We start from the raw sequence: 22,251 nt of genomic DNA, 5'->3' as shown, positions 1-22,251 counted from the left end.
AACCTGAAAGTAATTGCTTGGGGGTTTTTTTTGTAAACAAACAAAACCCCAAACACCTGTGCTAGAATAAACATCGTGCACAGGGGGAGGGGAATTGTCCTGTAGTACTACTGGCTTTTATATATTGGAGCTACACTGGATTGGGCCTTCAATGCATTAATATTTGCTAGTTTTTACATACATACCCTTGTTTCATTTGATATGTTCAGAAGGGCATTCCGGCTTCATCTCTGAGCTGGATGATTACATTCTGTTGTCTTCTGGCATATTCTTCTTGCTGTCCGACAATATTTACTTGATACACTTTGTTGCCCTATTGTCTTGATGGTATTCTTGGGGGGGGGAAGACATTTTGGCAGGTAGGAACAGGTGGATGTAACTTGGTTTTTATGTATGTAGCCAGAGCTCTAGATTAATCATTTTTATTTTCCTCCTCATTATTCTGCATTTGGCTCTGTTCACTATATGCTTACTTCAAAACCAGTGTTTGTTACTTTTTAAGTCACATTGTTATATATAAATTGAAATATATATAGTATATTATAAAAATACAAATTGAGATTTTATATATATATATAAATATAAATTTAAATTCCTCAGAAGTCTGTTTGTTAAATAGTCTTTTCTTCAAATGCTTCCAGGTTTTAAAAAAGTTTTGTCTGAGAGAAGCCATTTTTACTGTCTTTTAAACCCTGCAGGTTTATTTATGCTTGGAGCACAAAAGACCTGAAATTATTAGCAGTTTGGGATTAAGCAATACACAAAAGCTGATTCACAATGTAACTAGAATTGACCTACTACAGGATACTGAACTGCAGTACAATGATGTTCCTCATCTCATAGAAGAATTTTATCAGGAAGCAACACAGTAATACTAACCACCAAAACCAGGCTAATGTTGCTAGGATTTTGCTTGTTGCCTAAGAACAAAGGAACATCAAGGATATGGAAGTTTTGTGTTTTTTAAGGTAAAGGCAGTCATTAGAAAAGGGGTTCAGAAATTGTGCGTTACAATGAAAGAAAAATGGAAGTAGTCAGGCAAAAATAAATGCTGGGAGATTGTAATTTTGCTTTATGTAAACAAGTGTCCTCTTAATAAATAAAAGCTGCTCAAGTGAAGCCATAGGTGAAAGAAGATGCTTTGTATCATAAAATGCAGAACACTTCCCAAGTAGGAAACTCCGTTTGATTCTTTTTTTATTATACGTGAATAGGTTGTCTGGTCTGTAGGAACAGACTTGGCAAGTGGTTTGTTTTGCCAGAGACTAAAGTGAGCGCTTAAGTAGGGCAAGATCGTTCCACAGGCTGAAAAGTTTCTTTATGTTTGTCTTCCTTGGTGAGAATGTTGAGGAAATATTTAACAGAGACCTGTTCTATTCACGTGGTGAAATGAGTTGTTTAGGAGGCTGAGAAGGGGTCAGGCGGAAGGTGCTGGCATAGCAATTGATACTTCTACAAGGAGCTTCCCTTGAAGGGCGAGACAGTGTTCATTGAAAAGCTACAAGGAATTTAGAAATGGAGTAGCTGAGCTATTGACTAAAATATGCAAATCTCATTAAGATGCTATTCTGGAGAACAGTAGGGTAACAAATGTGCTCATCTTGTTAAACTGCTGTTGGAAAAAGAATTGAAGAGGTGATTCTGGGAAGTGTAAGTGTGATTTGGTTAGTCTTCCCTACCAATAAAACTGATTGCAACAGTAAATTTTAAGGTGGTTATAAAACAACTAAATTATGTTTGGTAAACTGTCTACATAGTAAATTAAATTTTCTTAAGCCTCTGAGCAAAATAACAGACAAAAAGAGTATACTATTAAATTACATATCCTTCCTTAGATTCCTAGAGAAAATCGCCTGTTGAGGGCATTTAAAAAAACATAATATGTGAAAACCGTGTGATTAAAAGAAGAAAATATGCTAGGAGTAACTGCTCTGAGTTTGTTATCAGAAAAGCCGATTGTTAATACATGGGAAAAAAAAGAGGAGTGTGCTGCTTTGTCTAGTTGTGTATCGGGTCTCCTTAAAAAGACTGTTATCAGAAGCTCTTTTCTGTACTTCTAGAAATGTAAGTATCTTTTTCCCCTTGAGCAATCCTTTTGAAAGGAGAATTAATGAAATGTTATCACAAGACTTGAGATTTAACACTTGAGCTGTTTATTGAAGTGAAACCAGCTGATTTCTAGCCCTGTGTTTCAACTGATGCATCTAATTAACATCCTGGAGTACTGATGCTAAAAATCCAGTATCCGTCTCAGTTAAGAGGGTCCATTACTTGCCCTTTCTAAAACTGATGTGAGGTCAAGTCCTTCCTTTAAGCAGTGTAGAGAAGTTCCTTGTTTTGTTTTCATAAAAGAAATAAGAAATACCTTACTTGCTGTTTTCTATCATTATTTATTAAAGCTTGTTTGCAGCCTTGAAAGAACCGGCAAAGCTCCAAACAGAACTTTTCTTTGATAATGACTAGGAGAAGTCCGTGCTAGAGTTCCTCAAACAATTCTAAAGAGCCCAGCTGGGTAACTGGGCAACTCTGTGTCAGCTGAAAGTTGCTGTTGTCATTTTTATGGTGATGCATGGAAAGAATAACTTCAAAATTCTTAAGGGATTTCTGAATTTCAGTGCTTTACCAATTAAGCTTAATTGGGGAAGGCAAAGGAGAGGTGAAAGTTTGGTGGTAATGTGTATTAAAAAGGGCTAACATGCCTTTTTATAGTCCTTTTTGCTTGGTGTGCAAAGAGGAAACGTAGAGAGCGATCCAACTGAGAGAAGGAGATGACAGGAGACCAGAAGAGATTAGCTGCCTCTCAAGGGACCTTGTAAAATTCTAAAAGTTTAGGATGGCAAACAGAACATGGTCTCGGCCAAACAGTTTGGAAAAGGGTCAGAAGATGAATGGCCAGCCATGTACACAGCATAGGAAATAAGCTTCGTGAGCAGGAGTGGGAAAAGCAATGCAGAGGCTGAAGTGGACAGACGTCTCCTTGGGCGGTGGGCTCTGCTTCTGCCCCAGGCTTCAACACAAACTTAGGCTGATCTTTCCTGAAGGTGCTGCTCTGGCAATTAGGCCTGCTTAGTGAAGTCTATTAGTGAATGACTGGTTTAGGAACTCTGCAGTTGAGAGGCAAAGAGCATAGATCTATTTGAGGGAAGTACTTTGAAGAAAAAGGAGCTAGATAAAGTTTCTGTTTCTGTTCTTGAAAACAAAAGCAACAAAAGCAATTCTTAATTCTTGTTTTATTGGGAGGTTTCTTTGTAAGGAAAGGACTGTTTTGGCTTGAAGCAAAATCGTTCAGTTGCTGTAAAGGTATGTGACTTCTGGCAAGTAAACTTCACCACAGCAAAGATTTTAAGAATAAAATATGAAATAATGTGATTTCAAAAGCTAAACTGCTTAAAAGGACATTCTGGTTTGTTTTAAAAGGCAAATACAGAATTCTGCAGATGGGAAGCAGAATTATCTGGAAGTAAAAAACCATAGGAAAGATGTATAATTTAGGGGGAAAGCAATCATATGAAAAAGTTTGGTACCACTTGTTACAATACTTTCCTTACATAAGTCATTAATGTGATTCTGTTTGTCTTATAACTTAAGAACAAGGTGATTAACAAATGAAATAGAAAGATGTAAAAGTCATTAAGAAAAGAAAAAAGGAATATTGCTTCTTACATAACATATAATTAACTTATGAAATTCACTGCCAACCTGTACTGTTGAGTTCAAAACCAGAACAGAATTCAAAAATTACTAGAAATATATTTGCATAATCAGAAAATTCACAACTCTGTTGTAGGATTTTCTGTAGGTTTAAAAAGAAAGATCTCTGGGAGTATTGCCAGCTAGTACCTGCTTGTGAAAGGCTGGGGTAGAGAACTGCACGATAACCAGGTTGTATAATTATCTGGCATTGCTTGCATTTAAGTATAATGTAAGGTTGACTTGACTTCTTTGTATTCCTCTATGAGAGCTCATCTCTCTCTGCTGGCTGTAGAAGGAGCTGAAGGTGAGCCTCAGAGAGCCCAGGTTAGGTCTTGTGAGTAACTGGCCCCTTCCTGGGGTGATGGGTGTTGACAGACACTTTTCTGTGGTTTTTTGTAGTAACTTGCAGTATGAAAGCAATTAATTGTTATGGCTGGGTATTTCTCTTTTAAATCAGGTCTGGGTCAAGTAAGTACTGTGCATCCTAGTGCTTCAATTGATTCCTTCTGCAGGCACATTTTTCAAATGTTTTGTTCATTCTTTGTAGATTAATTAATTCTGATAGAGTATCACAAAAATCCACAGTTCCTTTTATTCATGTTAAATGTGATTTATATTTGGGGAAGAGAGGGTATTAGTGTTGTTCTTTGGAATAACTCTAATCTCTTAAGCAGTAAAACCTTGTTAATTCTCATGTAGCTAATCCTTAAGTGATAATTCACTTAGACTGTCTCCACAACAAAAATAACTGCTTAAGCGCACCGATTGTAACTTAGTCTGTTTTGGCCTGTAAAGTGTACATAAAATACAAATTATAGATAACTGGAAATTGTTTGGGAACTTTTTATTATGGTCAAGAAGTCACAATCTCCCAATTAAAAAGGGCAAGTATTTTTAGAAGTACTGAACCCAAGAATTTCTAGAAAACTCAGAAACAAAGTTTGGAAGAGGAAAACTGTAGCCAAGAATGAAAAACAAGAAACACAAAAAACATTAATGCTTAATGGCTGCCCAGAGCTATTAGAATAGTCAGTAGCGGCATGAGAGTTCAGTAAATGTTTCTTCTGTGCTTGGGAAAAAAGCAGATACGATGTTCGCACCATGAGACGTACGGTAACACACTCTTTTCACAGTGATTGAGAAGGTTAAACAGTAGTTATACTTTGGCATTTTAAAGTCAGAGGCCCAGATAACATACATCCATGAGCTCTGAAAGAGTAGGCTAGAGAACTGTTGTTCGTACAGATATTTTTTTTATTATAGTTCTTGGAAAACGGAAAAAGTTCCAGAAGACTTGAAAACTACTGATTTGTGCGTGCAGTGAAAATAGACACTCAAGGGAAGAAGTATGGTAGAGGGATGAAGGCATCATCTCAGGCTAAGCCATCAGTCTCTTATTTGTCAAGAAATCCCTAGATAACTGTAAATTGTTTATGTTAATACTTGCTAAATGCACAGACCAGGGAGTAGTGCTACATAATGAAGAGGACAGGGGATTGTTGCAAACCAAACTGGGTCGCACTTGCTTCTGGTTAACTGGGTTTTGGTACAGCCAGAGGGGAAGTTGTTCTCTAAGACTGAAGGCTGTACCCTGTTTTTAGAAGATGTGGGAATGTATCCTAGAAAGCAGTGAAATGGGGTGTGTGTGTGTGTGTATTGTAATGAACCTAATGATTGATTATTCAAGAGATGCTATAATTACGTGAAATCAAGGCACCAATTTAATCCATAGTGGTTGGTGTCACTCATAAGCATGGCAGTTGGAGTTTGGTCCTCGGGGTAAAGCACTTGCATGAGTTGTTGCCTTTGCCCATTGAGCAGATGGCAGTGGACCGAGAGCTGCAGCGTTGGCGCAGGACAGCACCGCACGTCAGTGTGCACCCCTGTCCTTGCCTTTCTGAGGCTGACAGCTGCTCCTGCCTTCTCTTCCCTCTCTGTGGGAATGAAAGGTGTTCTCCTGCACAGTCTGTGAAAAGACAGTTCCCCCTGGAAAGTCAATTTAAATGAATGAAACATGTCTTTCTCTTTATTCTTCTGTCACAGCATTGTAGTTGACTAGGCATCCAGTTTCTTTTTGGGGTGTAAATCAGGCTTGTTTTCTCTTGAGTATTGCATCTGTTGCCTCTTCCAGACAGTAGGAAATCTTGTCACAAAAAAATAGGCTTTTGAAACAGAGGTGTGTGAGATTTTCCTCATGGTTGCCATGGTCAGAAAAGGGTCTTTAACTTCCCTTGCACTGGCCATAATTCTCTTATTTCTCTAGGTGGAGGTGCCTACACTAGATGCTCACACTGCTTCATTTCAGGTGCTGGCAGTAAATTTTTTACCACTTCTGTGGTGGTTTTTATAATCCCTGTTAATCTGTTACTACACCAACAATTACAGCATTACTCTTTAATAGCTTTTTTCCATTGTTATTAGTAAGTTATTCTGATTCATAGTAAAAAAAAATAAAAAATAAAAAATGATAGAGTGAAATTTGTCTGTTAAAGACAGCTTTAAGTACTCTACCCGTCTGTTTCCTGTGCCACTTAATGAGCATTTTCCTGTTTCGGCTTTGCTTTGCTTTGGCTCCTTTTCTCAAACTTTCCATAAAGGGTTTTAGTAACTTAATAGGAAACCGTGGCATATACTTGGTAGTATCAGCTTCAGGTGTCGGGTTTGAGATATGTTTGTTCATCTGATCTTTTTCTCTGTACTGTCTGCTTTCTGCTCTATTTCCTTTGCCTTTTCAGACCTGTAGTTTCTCTAATCATACAGAAATTTCTCCCTTCTCTGCTGTCCCACTTCCCTGAAGACCCAACGTACCCTGGCTTTGCTGAGCTTTTGCTGTGGTGATTATCTTGTTGTGACTACAGTAGCTTAAGTCACCCTAGTTCTGAACAATGTCCCTTTTTCTTCAGGTTCAGTCTTTCACTTTTTCCTTGCCTCAGAAATTGCCTGAGAACTGTTTATCAATGCAAACTGAATTTTGTCAAAGTTCTTTGATTTTTAATACTATGCGGTTGCTTTTCTTGGTTTTAGTTTTCAGTTTGGTAATACAGAGTTCATAGTTACTTCTAATACCTGCTGTTCAGATTATAGTTTCACTTTGTATAGGCAGTCTGAATCTCAGATTCATGCAACTGTGGTCGGTAAATTTATTTGGATAATGGTGATTTTATATTGCTGTATTGGGTTTTTTCCTGGTTGGTTTTTTTTTGGGGGGGGGGATGACACAATAGTTCTTTGCAAGAACTGCATCAGACATTAAGCATTGGTCAGTGAGTTTTTTTGCCAGGTTGGATGGTGCCTAATCAAAGCTTCTGCATGGCTTTTTCAGTTTCTTTGAGGTTGCAATCTATTCTGGCATTACTCACCTAGCACAAGGAACAAGCCATGTGTGGTGTTTTGACAAGCATGCTTTGGAGACAGTTGTTAAAGATGTCTCTGTATCGCTCTGATCTTCTGTCAGAGGAGAGCAGTGTATGAGTTCGAAGGCTGGCATAATTTGTGAGCTGAATGACCAGCTTGTTTGCTGTGATGAGCACCAGTTTCTCAGGATGCTTGTCTTTGCTGCAGCCTGGGGTATGCGAGCTGTTTGCTCATTTTCTTTGAAGTGTTTGTCATAGCAGTCAGTCAGACTTGGGGGCTTGAGATCAGTTCAGTCTTAGGTGTGATTTGTGGTGGCTTGATTTGAAGCAGTGCTCTCACATGCCGGCACCCAGCTCTACGATCTTTCTCAGTGCCAGCATCAGAGTTCCTGTGTTTTAGAGACAAAGCTCTGTTGCTGGGAGTTTCATCTAATATGTCAGCTGTGGTTTCTGCCAAAGATTGTTGTTACCAGAACAACTTTTTTGTAACTGGTGAGTTTTAGAAAGATACATGACTATATAGTGTGTTAGAAACATCCCATTTTGTGGGGTGTTGAGAGGTGGTAATAACAGCTAGTGAATCAAATGAGGGTTGAACAGGGATTTGAAGAGTATTTAATTGGAAGAATTATGAAGTAGTTGAGTCATCTTTAATAAAAAGGGATGGTTTGGCTAATAAATACTTTCCTGGTGATAGTGACTGGAAATGGAATATAGACTAAGCTCAGACTGCAGATTTTTCAGGTCATTCATTACAGGAAAAGTCAACACATATACGGTGGGTTATCCACATCTGGAAATCTCCAAAGGCTGCAAATACAGTAAGCAAGGTTCTCACTCCTGTACACGTACGGGTGTTGGTGCAGCAGCTCGCTCAGGCTAGGTCCGTTCTTCTGTTGCTCAGACAATGGACTATGCAGCAGTGGCTCCTTCTGGCTTCAGAATGTGTAAGTCGGGGCGGGGGTAGGTGGCTGTTCAATGTAGCATCTTTAGTGCAGTTGTTGGGTTTTGTGACTCTGCAGTTTTCTGGCTGAGGCACTGTCATTTTCTGACTGTGCTGTGTGCAGCATTACAGGACTGCCTTCTCTCCGCTGCTGCGAACGGATCATCCACCCGCTGCTGCTGACGTAATAAGGTTCTTCTCTGTTTCTAGTTGAAACCTGCTTTCCCTGTTAAATTTTGTCAAATGAGTCATACTAGCTTTCTTTAAAATGGCTACATTTTTAACTAATAGTGGTGATATTGCAGATGCAGGCAAAGTGGGGATTATTTTGAATAATATCAAATTATACACTGAGAATTCTTGATTAAAATATATAAGCTTTATTTGCATCTTGAATTACGGTTTCTCCTTATACCTCATTATTTTGCAGAAGACCTTACACTAATATGTATTCATTTTGTTTGTCAAGTATTGACAGAGGCAGCTCTTCTTTCCTTTTAGGAATCTGGGTAAAAATGGCTTATCTAACAGTAGTATTCTATTGGATAAATGCCCACCTCCACGACCACCGCCTCCACCGTACCCTCCCTTGCCAAAGGACAAGCTGAATCCACCTACACCTAGTATTTATGTAAGTAAATCTAATGGTAGAAGTACTCTACCGGCTGTCTTTTGTAATTGTTTGATTATCTGAATTACATAATATAATTATTTTAAAGGTGCACTATTTATAGCTGAATTCTAATTACAGTGCTCTCCCAAGTAGTGTGTAAGTGGGAAAAATGCTAACCTTAAAGATAATTTTGGGACATAATTTGACTCTTAAACTACTTGTATATTAAGAATTTCAGTAAAAAGAGGAAAACCAGCTTCAGAGTATTTTTTTAAAATACTGAAAATATTAGCAGAATATGCAAAACAGTTCATTGGATACAGTACACAATATTTCAAACATGTATGTATGGTTTTTGCAAGTGAAAGTTTAGGTATAAATAAGCAAGTAATTAAACTAAACTCTCCCAACAATCTGTTTCAAAATACAGTAAAGAAAACAGTAATAAAATTAGAGGTGGTGTTAAGAACAAAATGTCATTAGGAAAAGGCAGGTTTTAGTTGCATAGTATTTTCTTATGCAACCATTAAAATTTCTGTTCTGAAAATAAAGTTTTACAATAGCTTTATGAAAAATTTGTGCTAACTTCCTCAGTAATAGAAGAATAAATTATAGGATGTCCCCTTCCTTGATAACAGAACAATAAATTACAGCATGTCCATACAACCAGTGTGGAAACCTCAGGTTAGCTTTGGTCAGCTCATGGTGGGGACTAGAAGTGGGTGGGTTTTTTGGTTTTGGTTTTGGTTTTTTTTGTTGGTTTTTTTTTGGCCTGGTACTGCCCAAGCAGTCTGCTTCAGAGTTAGATTAAGTTGGAAGCAATAGCGCTTCCAAGTGTTGCATCTGAACTAATTACGTTATTAAAAGTCCATCACAGCTTTGTTGAGTCCATGCAAAGCTGGTAAGTCACCATGCTGCAGCATACTGTGCAGATGTGTCAACATGGGTCCCAATATTTGGGAACTCTGTACTGTGGTTTCTTTATTGAAAGAGATGTCGTCAGCATTTTAAAAGATTTACAACAAAAGAGAAAAAAGAAAGGGAAAAAATATGGGAGAAACTATAGCATAAAATTGAGGTAATAGGTGCGCAAAAGCATTAGAACATCAAATCAGCCTTTCTGGTTAATGTGAGATACACTATGAGAGTAGGTTTTAATTATACTGTTTCTTGTATACATGATCTCTATAATTTGCCTTTTTGACTTCTGAAAAGAAAGTTAGTTTATTATCTTGCTCTTCAGAGGATTCTGTCAATTTAGGGAATGTACAAGGCTACTGTCAGATAAAGAAAGAAACCGCAGGAAACCTGAGTTGCAAAAGCCGAAGCAACCTGGGAATAATTCATGCCAAGAAATAAATTGCAGTAACAAATTAATTTCAGGAGAGAACCCAACTTTTAACACGGATAGGGTTGTATGATGTAGCTGTTCATTCCCCACAGTGCAGGGAAATGGAGAATGTTCCTGTCTTCTTTCTGTGTTGTTGTGATTTTTTTTAATTATTCTTTCTTATTTTACCAATAAGGAGTCTAAATTCATCTGGCATCTAATATTCCATTATAATTTTACAGTTGGAAAATAAACGAGATGCTTTCTTTCCACCATTACATCAATTTTGTACAAATCCAAACAACCCTGTTACTGTAATACGTGGCCTTGCTGGAGCGCTTAAATTAGGTAAGTTTACTGAATATGGTATTTTTACTTTGGGGAAAAAAGGTATCTGTTTTTTAAGAAGAAATCTCTCAGTTCTTAGAAGTGGATACTTTATTTCTGTAATACTGTATTACTTGTGTATTCCAAATAATTAGGGTAATGTGTCATTTCTCAGTTACTGTTTTTCTAATCTTAATTGTCTCCAAAAACAAAACCCCCAAATTCAACAGATGTTGTTTAGCACAGAGAGGAGATAAGCTGCGGATATGGAAGCTTACAGATAGACTTTTTTCCTATTAAAACAGTGGCTACACGTCTTTGTGCTCTACATTTAATTATCTCTGATCTGTCTATAATATATTGAACTCTGTAGATAGAAAAACTCATTGGTGATAGGAAACGTTATACGATAGAAGTGCATTCATAAAACTCTGGTCTGAAAAATATTGCATTGGTAATAGATTTATGTTTGTAGATTTGTTTACCCAAGGCATGTAAAATGTTTCTTGGAATGTAGTCCATACTGCTATGCTGCCAGGTTTTTTACAAGCTTCTACTGTTCTGTGCAGAAAAGCTTTTTGAGTGTTAATCATGAGTGTTAATTATTAACCTACAGGTGGGCTGTGTTACGAAGGCTGAGGGGGAAAAAGTGCTTTAGTTTAAACCTTTAGACAGCTTTATTAATTTTCTTGAAACTTTTTACTATATTTTAACTGTCATTTATGAATTTTATTCCTATTTATTAGATCTAGGACTCTTCTCTACTAAGACATTGGTAGAAGCAAATAATGAACACATAGTAGAAGTAAGGACACAACTACTGCAGCCAGCAGATGAAAACTGGGACCCCACTGGAACAAAGAAAATCTGGCGTTGTGAAAGCAGCAGATCTCATACAACAATTGCTAAATATGCACAGTACCAGGCCTCTTCATTCCAGGAGTCTTTAAGGGTATGTCCGTTGTTACTATTTAAGTTACATTTGCAAACTGTATACTAACCCTGGGACCAATTAATAGTGGCTATCAAAAACAAAAGGAAGATGTTAAGGAGAAGGAGGTTAATTCCACTAGCATGAAGAACACAGGTAAATTTACAAAATCTGTTTTGAATAGAGGGTCAAATAGTATATGGGTTGTTCCTCCCAAATGCTTCATATAAAATCAAATTTTCTTATTGTAAAACTCCTGGTAATTACATACTTTAAAAGCTTGTTAGCTTTAGCTTTCATATTAAAATGCCAAAATTAATATTAAACTATTTATAACTTAAGATGCTCTTTTTTAACTTGTATTGCTTCTAATTTCCCACAGGCTTTGAAAGCAAATTTCTTTGTGCTTTGCAGTATCCTGAATTAATTTGGCTATGGCTTGTTAGAAGTTTACACTCCTACTGTCTTTTGTTGGGTTCCAGACATAACATTTTCTCTATAGTTTAGAAGTTGTTAGACATATGTGGCAGAGGGAAATACTTGAAATCTTATTTTACTGGTACTGCCTTTTAATGTTTTTGCTGAAACAGTGAGTTCATCCTTGGAATGAGCTGTGGGCACTTCTTGGAGGCTTATGCTATCTGGTGTTATAAAAAGATTAGGCTAAGGTGGAACTAAGACAAAAACATATTCTTGACCAGTTGTTAATTAGAAAATAGGGAGAACACCAATGTGGGGAATTAACTGCTGCAGTTTTCACTGCCGTTACAGAGAAATAGCAATGGTTTCAGTAAGAAAGGAAAGAGAAATCCTAAATTTAAACTTTGTGCATTAGAGGAAAGGATTGGAAACAAAGAAATTAATCAGTAATCCAGTGTTTTGAGCGAGACTGCTCCAGGAAGAGGAAAAGAAACAGGACTACCACGGGGAAGTGGGGGGCACTGAAGTCACCAGGAGCTTGGGACAAATGGGATTTTTATTCGGCAGTGGTAATAAATACAAGTGGGATATTGACTGAAGTTTTCTCGTGCCCCTTGAACAGTTGCACTGGCATCGTATTTTTCTATGTCATTCCAGAGGGGCTGGAGAACATTACTTCACTGGAGCATTATATGTGTATCTTATATATATACTGGAGCATTAGAGATATATATACACACACACATGTTTAATAACGTATGTAATTGGTCACATACTAGCTTGTCAGCAGGAAAGCCTCAGCTTTGTATTTGCACCAAGTGAACTGCAGGATTTTCTGATTATTTTTTTCTCCTCTGTTACAAATTGGTGGTAAAAATGCAATATATGAAATAATTTTCAGAATGATGATTTTCATTTTTCACTTGGAAATCAGAGAGTGTATGTGTGTCCTTTGTCTAACACTGTTTGACGCGTCCTTACGTGACTTTTCACAGTGTTCAAATGAAAGTGATTTTTTTTTATTATTCCTCTAACAACTATTACATTGCTTTTCTAACATGCCTTGCAGTATCTGATAAATCCATCATCGCTAGGTTCTTTTTGTCCTTTATTCAAAGGATGAATAAGACTTTCTCAGGTACATAGGGCACTTTGAGATTTAACAACAGCCCCATTCAAAGCCAGAGATCTTTGGGTAGCCTCCAGGCAGTTCATTCCTCCTTTTTTTGTTGTAAGGTTTTTCCTTCTATGTCCATATACTTGTCAAAAAAGATGTCATTAGAATAGGGTTTTGAGTGAACTCTGCTAAAAAGATGAAATTACATCATTTAATATTGGCTAGACTTTTTTCAGGTAGTCATGGTCCTCGTTACTGCAGTGCTGAAATAGTATAGGGCTATGAAGAATTCAAAACATTTGTTATATAATGGATTTTATAAAATTAATTTTATAAATATTATTCATCCTAGTTTCATACCAGCATACCTGCTTGCTTTTGAAAGAAGGTAAATGCTGTGGTTTGGAAAAGTTAACGCTATTCCTCAAGATTGGATTCCAATTCACCTGCATAATGAAACAAACCAACATACTCATTTGCAATTGTAATGTAGGCTGGCAGAAATATTTACCATGTAGACATTTTCTTTTGTCCTGGCCTGAGCTTCACTGAGATTGTAGTCACAAAGAGTTTTTTGCAACGGCTTTTGACTAATAATATTTTTCTTACTTTCTTAACAGTAATATTAACATAAAATGTTAGATACAGGTATTTTAAAGATTGTACCAGCAACTTGAAACAAATGTACTTATCTCTGTGAACTTGTGGTCACTTTATGTATTTTACATATAGTCTTACTTTTATGTCTATTTATATTTAAAAAGCCATTTCCACAATTGTATTTTGCAGGAGGAAAATGAGAAGAAGAGTCACCACAAGGACCACTCAGATAATGAATCCACATCTTCTGATAAGTAAGTGTGGTATAACTGATAATTTTGTAGTTGGTTTTATGTGGTTTTTTTACATCATTCCCATTTTTACATTCACATACTATATTTTTTTGTATTTGCAGCTCTGGGAGGAGGAGAAGAGGACCTTTTAAAACAATCAAGTTTGGGACCAACATTGACCTGTCAGATGACAAGAAGTAAGTTATTACAGTTTCTCCTGCTCACAGTGGTATTCTACAGTATGATAGTCATTCTGGGAAACTAATGCATTCTTCTCAGACATCGGTCAGTCTGTTGATACACCCAGTTCCAGTTGCACACCCCATTTCTGCAATGGAATTGTTACCTTTGCTCTTTAAACTGTTGTTATGAGTCTTTCTCATGCTAAAATCTCTTTTCAAGCTTTTCTTTCCAGGTTCTTTATTTTTCCAGAAAGGAACTTAAACATCCATCAGAAACTGTTCTTTCTAGTTCTCCTTCTAATACATTCCCTTTGTTTAATTCTGAGGCTTTAAATTGTTTGCTTGCAATTCTAATTACTTCTGACAATACCAAGTTCTCAGTCTTTGCACAGAAATTGTAAGATTAAAGGTTTTTTTCTTTTTCGTTTGTATTTTTCTTACTTTTTTGTTTGTTTGTTTCCTTTTGTTCCAACTGTCACCCTTTCTATTTCCGCATTTTAATAGCTCTTAGCTCTGTCCAGCAACAGGGTTCAAAATGTGTAATAAAGACCAGACCAATGCTTACCTGTGGATAAGCCATGACACCTCTCCCACAACCTCAAAGAAATAAGGAATAAATTAAGTATTCTTTAGACTACATATCCTTTTGTGAGTAGATGAAGGTAGCTCAGAATAACATCAGGAAGTATTAGAAATACTCTGAAAGCATGGTTTTACTGTCCAGTAATAATTTTTTATTTGGTTCTATCTCTAGTTAGTATATATTTCCATGAAAGATCCAGCATGTTTAGGCTGTCAGTCCTGCCAGCTGCAATACAAAAATTCTGATCTACTTCAGTCATCAGAGCAGAAGAAAAGGTTATGGTGTTTGAAACTGGGGAATAAGGGCCACTTAAGATGCTGAGGTCTTTTGTGGTATAGTCAATGTGTGTATATATGTATGTGATTAGAAATTGTTATAAAATTTTAAATGTCGATGCTGTTTTTTTCTGAAGAAATTCCACCTGTAGATACAAAATTGTTGCTAATAAACTAGCGCTCTGAACAAGCCATTGGGAGAGAGACTTTGAATTAACTTGAGCATAAATAACCTGAGGCTCGTAGGGAATTGGGATTTTGATACTTCAAATAGTTCTTGTATGATCCCAGGTAATTGCCAGATGTTCTGATCTGCAGTCTCAGCTTTTGCTACAAAACTATCTTTCCCCTCAACTAGCCTGTCAGATTTGTGATTATATTTGGAAATATTTTAAAACTGAAAGAGTAACTCAGATACCTGGGTAACATTACAGAGCTCTGCACTTAAGTTCTTGGATTTTTTATTTGAAGATCTTTGTTTTTCTTAATGCCGAGTGTCCAGTTCTGTGGCACATGCATGTCTGTAACTTCATTCCTGGTAACAGCAATTGTGTGCACAGGCGAGGGTATGCTTAGACAGTCTTCTTGACATATGTTGTAGCATCATATCATTTGGCTCTTGAAAGCACGGTTAATGGTTTCTGCTGGCTAGAGTGTGGGGAGAGCACAGCTCTCATTTCACTTGGAGATGATGTACACCAAGGTGTAAATTGCAAGCAGAATTTCCTGACAGTATCGCAGCAGACTGGCTAACGGCAAGAGTGAGTCCAATCACCCTGGCTTTGAGCTCACTCTTAAATGCAATTGTCATTCAAATTTCTCGAACTGTCAAGTAAGAATATTGCATTGCCTCAACTTCCCTAAGAGATACTAAGCTACATAGAAGTAGGCTGTCTGCTCCTTTATCTCCTACACTAACAATTGTGTGAAAATGTTTGTATTTCCCGAACTCTTTCAAGAGTTTCAGGGATTCACAGTTTGTCAATTTGCTATTTTGCTGCAGGTGGAAGTTGCAACTCCATGAACTGACAAAACTTCCTGCTTTTGTACGTGTGGTATCAGCAGGAAATCTTCTAAGCCATGTTGGTCATACCATCCTCGGCATGAACACGGTGCAGTTGTACATGAAGGTTCCAGGAAGCAGAACACCAGGTGAGTATAATCTCTTTGCATGAAAAAAAATCAGGTTCTACTGCTGTGGTATTGATGTAACCATACTGCAGATTTTACGTATCTTCCAACATGCCTAAACATGATAAGATTATACATACTCAGTGTTTTTTTAATTTCTTGTTTAACTGAACTCTGCGGGTGCAAAGTACTCTAAATTACCTTATATTGGAAATGTGTGGATTTCTGCAATGCTAGGTAATTACCGTGCTAACCTCTTGCATGTAATACTGGATTCTTTATGGGGAAAAAAGATGAGTTTATATACTTGGACAGTATTTGTACTTCACATGCCTTGGAAGTTTTTATAGGCTTCCAAAGTAGGTCTTGTCCAATCGTAGAAATTGGTATGCTTTTACTTTTTTGATTTTTTTTTATTGTCTGAGGATAGGACTCAACCCTCCATAATAAGTAGTGCTGCATTAGGGCACTGGACTGAGACTTGAGGGATCTGGACTAAATTTCAGGTTCTGTTTTTTCTGAAGTGTACAACTTTAGAAAATTCCATTGGGGATTATGGCTTAGTTTTCCAGCTGTCAAAAGAAGATAAAATACTGGCATTTCTACATTGATTTTTGAAAGCTCTTTTGGAAAGATTTTCTTACTACTTCTCTGTTCAGTGCCTGAAGTCATGAAGTTTTGCTCCTGACTGGGACTGTCAAGAGCTATCGTAAAACACAAAATCTAAGCTTTAACATCTTGAAGCATTTATTTCTACAAAAAGGGAACTGCTGAATTATTGGTCAGATTCGTTAGATTGGTGATTCCAGCTTTTCATTTTGCACAAACTTAACAAAAGCAGAGTTGTCTTGTCACTGGTAGCTTAATTGCATTTTTTTACTGTGAAGCACCTAAATAGTGTAAGTGTCATCTAAAAATATGTACAAATACTTAAACTATGTTGTATCCTTACATAAAGTGTGTGTGTTTTTCTCTAAATTTCAGGTCATCAAGAAAATAACAACTTTTGTTCAGTAAATATAAATATTGGTCCAGGTGACTGTGAATGGTTTGTTGTCCCTGAAAGCTATTGGGGTGTCATGAATGACTTCTGTGAAAAGTAAGCTGGGTGTGCTGTTTTTCTCTTTTTTATCCAGTTCTCTGTCCCTTTCTGAGCCCTAAGGGGGGAAATTACTGAGGGTATTCTAAGAGGACATTATTTTAAAGGTTTTCCACGTAGTCAGAAAAGTCTTTTAAAAAAAGTCAAAATGCAAAATCTAGAATTTATAAAAAATACGGTATTTGTACAATGTACAGAAACTTGGATTGCCTGTGATAGCTTTGCTTTCAAAAATTAACATGAGGTCCAGTGTTTGGTTTTTTTCGAACACAGAATTAAGGAAATACGAGAAGTGAGAGATTGTTAGTAGCAACTGCTCGTTTAGGTTCAAGAATCAAATTTATGCTACCGTAAGGGGAAGCAGAAATTTAGTATAAGCATAGGCTGTCTGCTACTGGTGTGTATTACGTGGCATCAATCCAGTTTTCACTGTTTTTACATCTCCACATCAGAAAATCCATCGTAGTCCTTGCTGTTTGTCTAGGCACTCTATCATGCATATTGAAGCTGACCTCTACTGTTACCGAATGGTGATGCTTTTGTAACGGCTTCTAGGGCTATTGCAGTGGAGTGATGCAACAAAGTTGGGTTTGTGGTTGGGGGTGAAGGAGTTTGAGGTTTTGTTCTGGATTTTTAGGAGTGAAGTATTTTCCTGGTGATATATGCTATTAATCTTTATTATGATTGGTATACGTGTTGTACACAATCAAGTACAGGGTCATTGGTGTTTTGGCATGGTTTCTTGCTGCATCTAGAGGGAGAGCTTAGTTTACTCAGACCCCAAGAGGTGCCATGGCATGCTTTGCATACACTTCTGTGTTTGTAGCTTGCTGGGAAAGTTGAGGTGCATGGACTGTTGGGGAAGTATTTGGCCAGCTCTAAGACTGGGGTTTCTGTGTTGTGCCTTATGTTGAGTGAGTGTTTTAAAATCAAATGGAACATGCACACGTGTACCCTTCTCCCCCCATTCCACGCCACCCCACCCCCCCCCAAAAAAAAAAAAAAGGAAGCCATTGTGTCCCTTCATCATGCTAGTATTCCAGTGGTAGCCTCTGCAGCTAATCTTATGGGAGATTTCTTTTCTTATCTTGCCCACTTAAATCTGGTCTAAGCTCTTGGCTTTTCTTCAGAACTTTTTCAGAGCTCTGCAAATTCACCTCAGTGTCTCAGTATTCTCAATTTTTTGCCTGCCTATTGACAGCTGTTCTTACTTCATCCACCTTTACAAAGATTAGCCACCTCAAAATTTTAGTCACACTGATGCAGTTGCAGTGTCTCTAATGATGACATGCCTTTTACCCCCATGACAGAGGCCCTGAATTGACTGTGAAAACTCTGAATTGCTGATGATCTCTTATGGTGCAGTATAAATACAGTATAAAAATTGGTATAAGGATGGAAGAGAAGTATGTATTTTTAATAACTATAGTGGAAGAGTTCATGCTTAGGAAATCCATATGTAGAGGTGGTGGGGGTTTTCAGGCTTCTCAGAACAGTTGACATTTTCTTGGCTGAATGTAGCATGGACCTGTGGATCATAGTTGAGATGGTGTCAACAGGTTGCTTGTTGTGTGGACAAGCTTCTTGTGCATACATTGACAGTACAAGCTGGCAGGTTGGCATTGTTCAAAACAGAAAGCAGTCTAAAGAGCTGATACGGTTTGTATATAAAATCAGTCTGGTTAAAAAAACAACATTTGGCATCAGTGTCATGCTAGATCTGAACCAAGGATTCCTCTGCCTCAGCATTAATAAAATACTGGGAAACTTAAAGGAAAATAGAACATAACTGGAAGCCATAAGCTGACTCCATATGGGCTGCTAGATGGTTGAGTGTTTTAATGTATTGTGGGATGTGAAATTAGGATCAGGAATTTTATAGATGAAACTTTCCTTTTGACCAGTCCTCCTGGGTCACTGATGAGATGCAGAAAGCATTTACCATGGGTGATAAGTTTTGGCAGGTAATTACACTGAAGTATCAACTACTAATGTGTCTGCTGATAAATGCTGAAGATTATTTTTCCTCTTGTTTCAGGAATAATATGAATTTCCTAATGGGATCTTGGTGGCCAAACTTGGAAGATTTGTATGAAGCCAATGTCCCAGTTTATAGGTTTATTCAAAGACCAGGGGATTTGGTGTGGATAAATGCTGGCACTGTTCATTGGGTTCAGGCTATTGGTTGGTGCAACAACATTGCGTGGAATGTTGGCCCTCTTACAGGTATGGTTGAATAGTGCCTGTGCTGAACTGTGTACTTAGGTAGTAATACTGTATATATGCCACAGAACCTGCCATTTCTTACTAAATTACCATGCTTTCTTTACAGGATTAAAAAAAAATGTATGTGCTGTATTTTAAAACATCATGTGTTGAACCTTAAAATAATTCCATTGGTAAGAGGAAGAGAAAGCAGCAACCATGCAGTCTTTGGACTCATTCGTTTAATGGGCTTGTAAAAATTACAGTTGTATAGCAAACAGTAGAAGAATAAAATGCTTAGATTAGTTCATTCACTCTTGTCTTGTAGACCATTTCTCAACTTTTTCTCCCAAAATTTGTGCTACCCAGCAGACTGTGCTATAGCTTGTATATGAGTGTAAGGACTTGCCCAGTCTTAACTTTTCAGGGACAACTGATACATAATTGCTCTTTAGTGAAAGCATCAGGAAATGTGAACAGTTGTAAAATCTTGTTCATAAAGGAGTATTAGGGGTTTTAGACCTACTGTTCTAGAAGTCTTTACTTTTGAACCATGGTCTTAAAAGGTTTTTAGATGTGAGAGTGAAAGGAAATTTCACAGCTAAAATGAGATTCTGTCAAGCATTTGAAAAGCATGTACTTACAAAAAACTCCAGTTTTCTTAAATAGTTCAAGGTGTGTCTTTTATTTCGTTATGGTGCAATAAGTAGTATGTATAGGTTTGTGTGATTGATTGATGCAGAGCTCACATGTTCAGCTGTGGTAAATTTTGTAAAACAGTTTTTAAAGAAGGGCAGGGTGAGTAGGCTGCTTAATGAAAAAGTCTGACTCACTGCAACAAATCTGTCAAGGTGCAGTCTTCCTTTTCAAGACAAATTATATACCATAGCATTGTAAAATAATGTTAAAGAGTGAATAGAGTGAGATGCATACATTTCAAATTTCATAGACTGGGTTGGGTGGGAAGGGACCTTAAAGATACCTACTTCCAACTCCGTTGCCATGGGCAGGGATGTTAATTTAGATGTTCAGGGTTTTTTTTAATCTGAAATATTTGAAAATTTATTAGGTAACCCTTTTTGAAGTACTGCTCTCTGTTCTGCACAGAAACGGAATGCTTGTCAGTAGCTTGTTTTACAGATAGTTGTTGCTGCTGTGGTATTGTCTGGGATTTTTAGCATCATAAATACACTTTAAAAAAAATAAATTACAGAATTCAAGTTTAGTTGGTATGAATAGGTCATTGTGAATGAAGTTTAATCTAGCCCTAAAAGGTATGCATTTTTATTATAATCAAATTATTTTGGCTTCAGTTGATACTTATTTCTTAACTTGACTAACTGCTTTCGTTATTTTGTTTTTGTGTAGCCTGTCAATATAAATTGGCAGTGGAACGGTACGAGTGGAATAAACTGCAGAGCGTAAAGTCCATAGTACCCATGGTTCATCTTTCATGGAATATGGCTCGAAATATCAAGGTCTCAGATCCAAAGCTTTTTGAAATGATAAAGTAAGTTTTATTCATTTATTTGGACATTTACTGTACCCTTTTCGTCCTCAAGCCTAAAACAGTAGCTCATTTGCAAGTAATCTTTTCTAAGACGTTTCCATTCCTGAGAATCAAGCCAAAATTATTTTGTATTCTGTTTTTCAAAGAATCCGTCTATAGATACAATTAATTTTATTACATTTTATTTGATGTTATTGTGACATAGCTTTAGAATGATGTAAGTTTCTTACTAAATATGCCATAGATCTAATATACCAGTTTACAGAAACAGTTGACTTAGACAACAAAAGTGTTCAGACTACATACCATAAGAAATAACAAAATTAGATCATCAACCCAAATACTACAGTTAGAATGTTTAGCCATTTTTACAGCAAAATTAAACTTAATTTTACATTTCTAGAACCTCTCGTTAGTGCTCACACACTATCATTTGGAGATCCAGTATAAATGTTTTAAATAAAGGAAAGTAGGAATTGAAAAGCCTCTTTCCCTGTGCTCTTCCTTCTGAACAATGAATTAACTGATGTGTAAAGTGATGATTGAATTTAGTGACATTCTCTTACACAGATTTCAAAATGCAGCAATATTCCAGGCTTGGAGCATCTTTAGTAGTTTTCGTTATAAAGAGTGCAACTTCAAGTAAATATAAATCATACTGCAGCAGCACTACACCTCCACTGAGGAATGGATGGACATTTAAGCATATATCATAGGTTTGTCCTAAAGAAAATGGGGGAATTAATTCCAAAGCAAATTTGTCATCATGAGAATACTCTAGCAGCAGCACTCTCTTGTTTCCCTAAGCCTACCAAAGGAGCTTCTAGCTTGAGTACTACTTAGTCTTAGCAATATACGAGATCCACAAGCATTGAATCCTTTTATAATTTGCCTTGAATGAACCTTAAAAAAATTGGTGTGTTAACTTGCAAAAAAAGACAATAATTTCTTTTTTCCCCCAGTAGGATTTATTGATGCCATCTGAGTGAGACACCTTTTTACAGGAGAAAATCTGATTTAGACTTGAACATTTATAGCGGAATGGTGGAATTGGTGACATGATAACTTTGTAAGGACTAGGAATGTTGAAGTTGAAGACGGGGAGGTTTGTGTAGTCACTGTAAAACTAGAGTTTGGAATAGCATTTATGCATGAATACTTTCTTAAAATCTAGTATCTAGGGTAAAGAAAATCTTTGCTGAAGGCTTGACAGTCCTGCCCCTTCAGTTAAGCTATTAAGTGCTCATATTCAGGATGCCAGCTGTCATAAAAGGGAGAGGAGAAAGTGAATAGTTAGAAATGAGAAATAGGGAGGAAAGAAGCAGGATGTGGGAGGGAGGGAACTCAAGAAGTCCATTAAAAAAAAAAAAAAAAAAAAAGAAGAAGAAGAAAAACACCATGAACCTATTTCACAATTATCTTCATAGATCTTTCCAGGCCCAGCAGGCATCTATTGTAAAGCTCAAAGCAGTTCTGGAATGTTTTTGGCAAAATAGGATTTCAATATTTTGGCACCTGTATTTTGCATTTGCACAGGTTTGGGGGGGGGGGTTGCCATGGTTTAGGCTTAAAAGGAGAAAAACATGACTGAGCACAGCATCCTTCTCCAAGAGAATTGCTTAAAATGTTGTGAAGAATCGCAGAGGACAAAATGGTGGCTTCGTGTTGTCTTGCTGGCTGACAGCAGCTGAGCTTTTTCTAGTGAA

General features: G+C 37.0%; 1 protein-coding gene across 19 annotated transcripts in view; it reads left to right on the top strand.

The window, feature by feature from the left end:
• KDM6A (lysine demethylase 6A) overlaps positions 1 to 22,251 on the top strand; it is a 162,778-nt gene that overhangs the window by 130,987 nt on the left and 9,540 nt on the right. For all 19 annotated transcript variants that reach the window (XR_008820382.1, XR_008820381.1, XM_056329686.1 and 16 more), the window contains 9 exons: positions 8,491 to 8,620; positions 10,175 to 10,280; positions 11,006 to 11,211; positions 13,517 to 13,581; positions 13,683 to 13,757; positions 15,604 to 15,752; positions 16,716 to 16,830; positions 18,869 to 19,056; positions 20,404 to 20,545. Coding sequence is in view for 17 of the 19 variants with exons in the window: in XM_056329686.1 (XP_056185661.1) it covers positions 8,491 to 8,620; positions 10,175 to 10,280; positions 11,006 to 11,211; positions 13,517 to 13,581; positions 13,683 to 13,757; positions 15,604 to 15,752; positions 16,716 to 16,830; positions 18,869 to 19,056; positions 20,404 to 20,545 (1,176 nt within the window). In the remaining 2 variants the exon portion in view is untranslated. The remainder of the gene's footprint in view (positions 1 to 8,490; positions 8,621 to 10,174; positions 10,281 to 11,005; positions 11,212 to 13,516; positions 13,582 to 13,682; positions 13,758 to 15,603; positions 15,753 to 16,715; positions 16,831 to 18,868; positions 19,057 to 20,403; positions 20,546 to 22,251) is intronic.

Source organism: Falco biarmicus, chromosome 2 (genome assembly GCF_023638135.1).
Source record: "Falco biarmicus isolate bFalBia1 chromosome 2, bFalBia1.pri, whole genome shotgun sequence".
Lineage (NCBI taxonomy): Eukaryota > Metazoa > Chordata > Aves > Falconiformes > Falconidae > Falco > Falco biarmicus.
The sequence above is the reverse complement of the archived record's forward strand: the minus strand, read 5'-3'. Positions and strand labels throughout refer to the sequence as shown.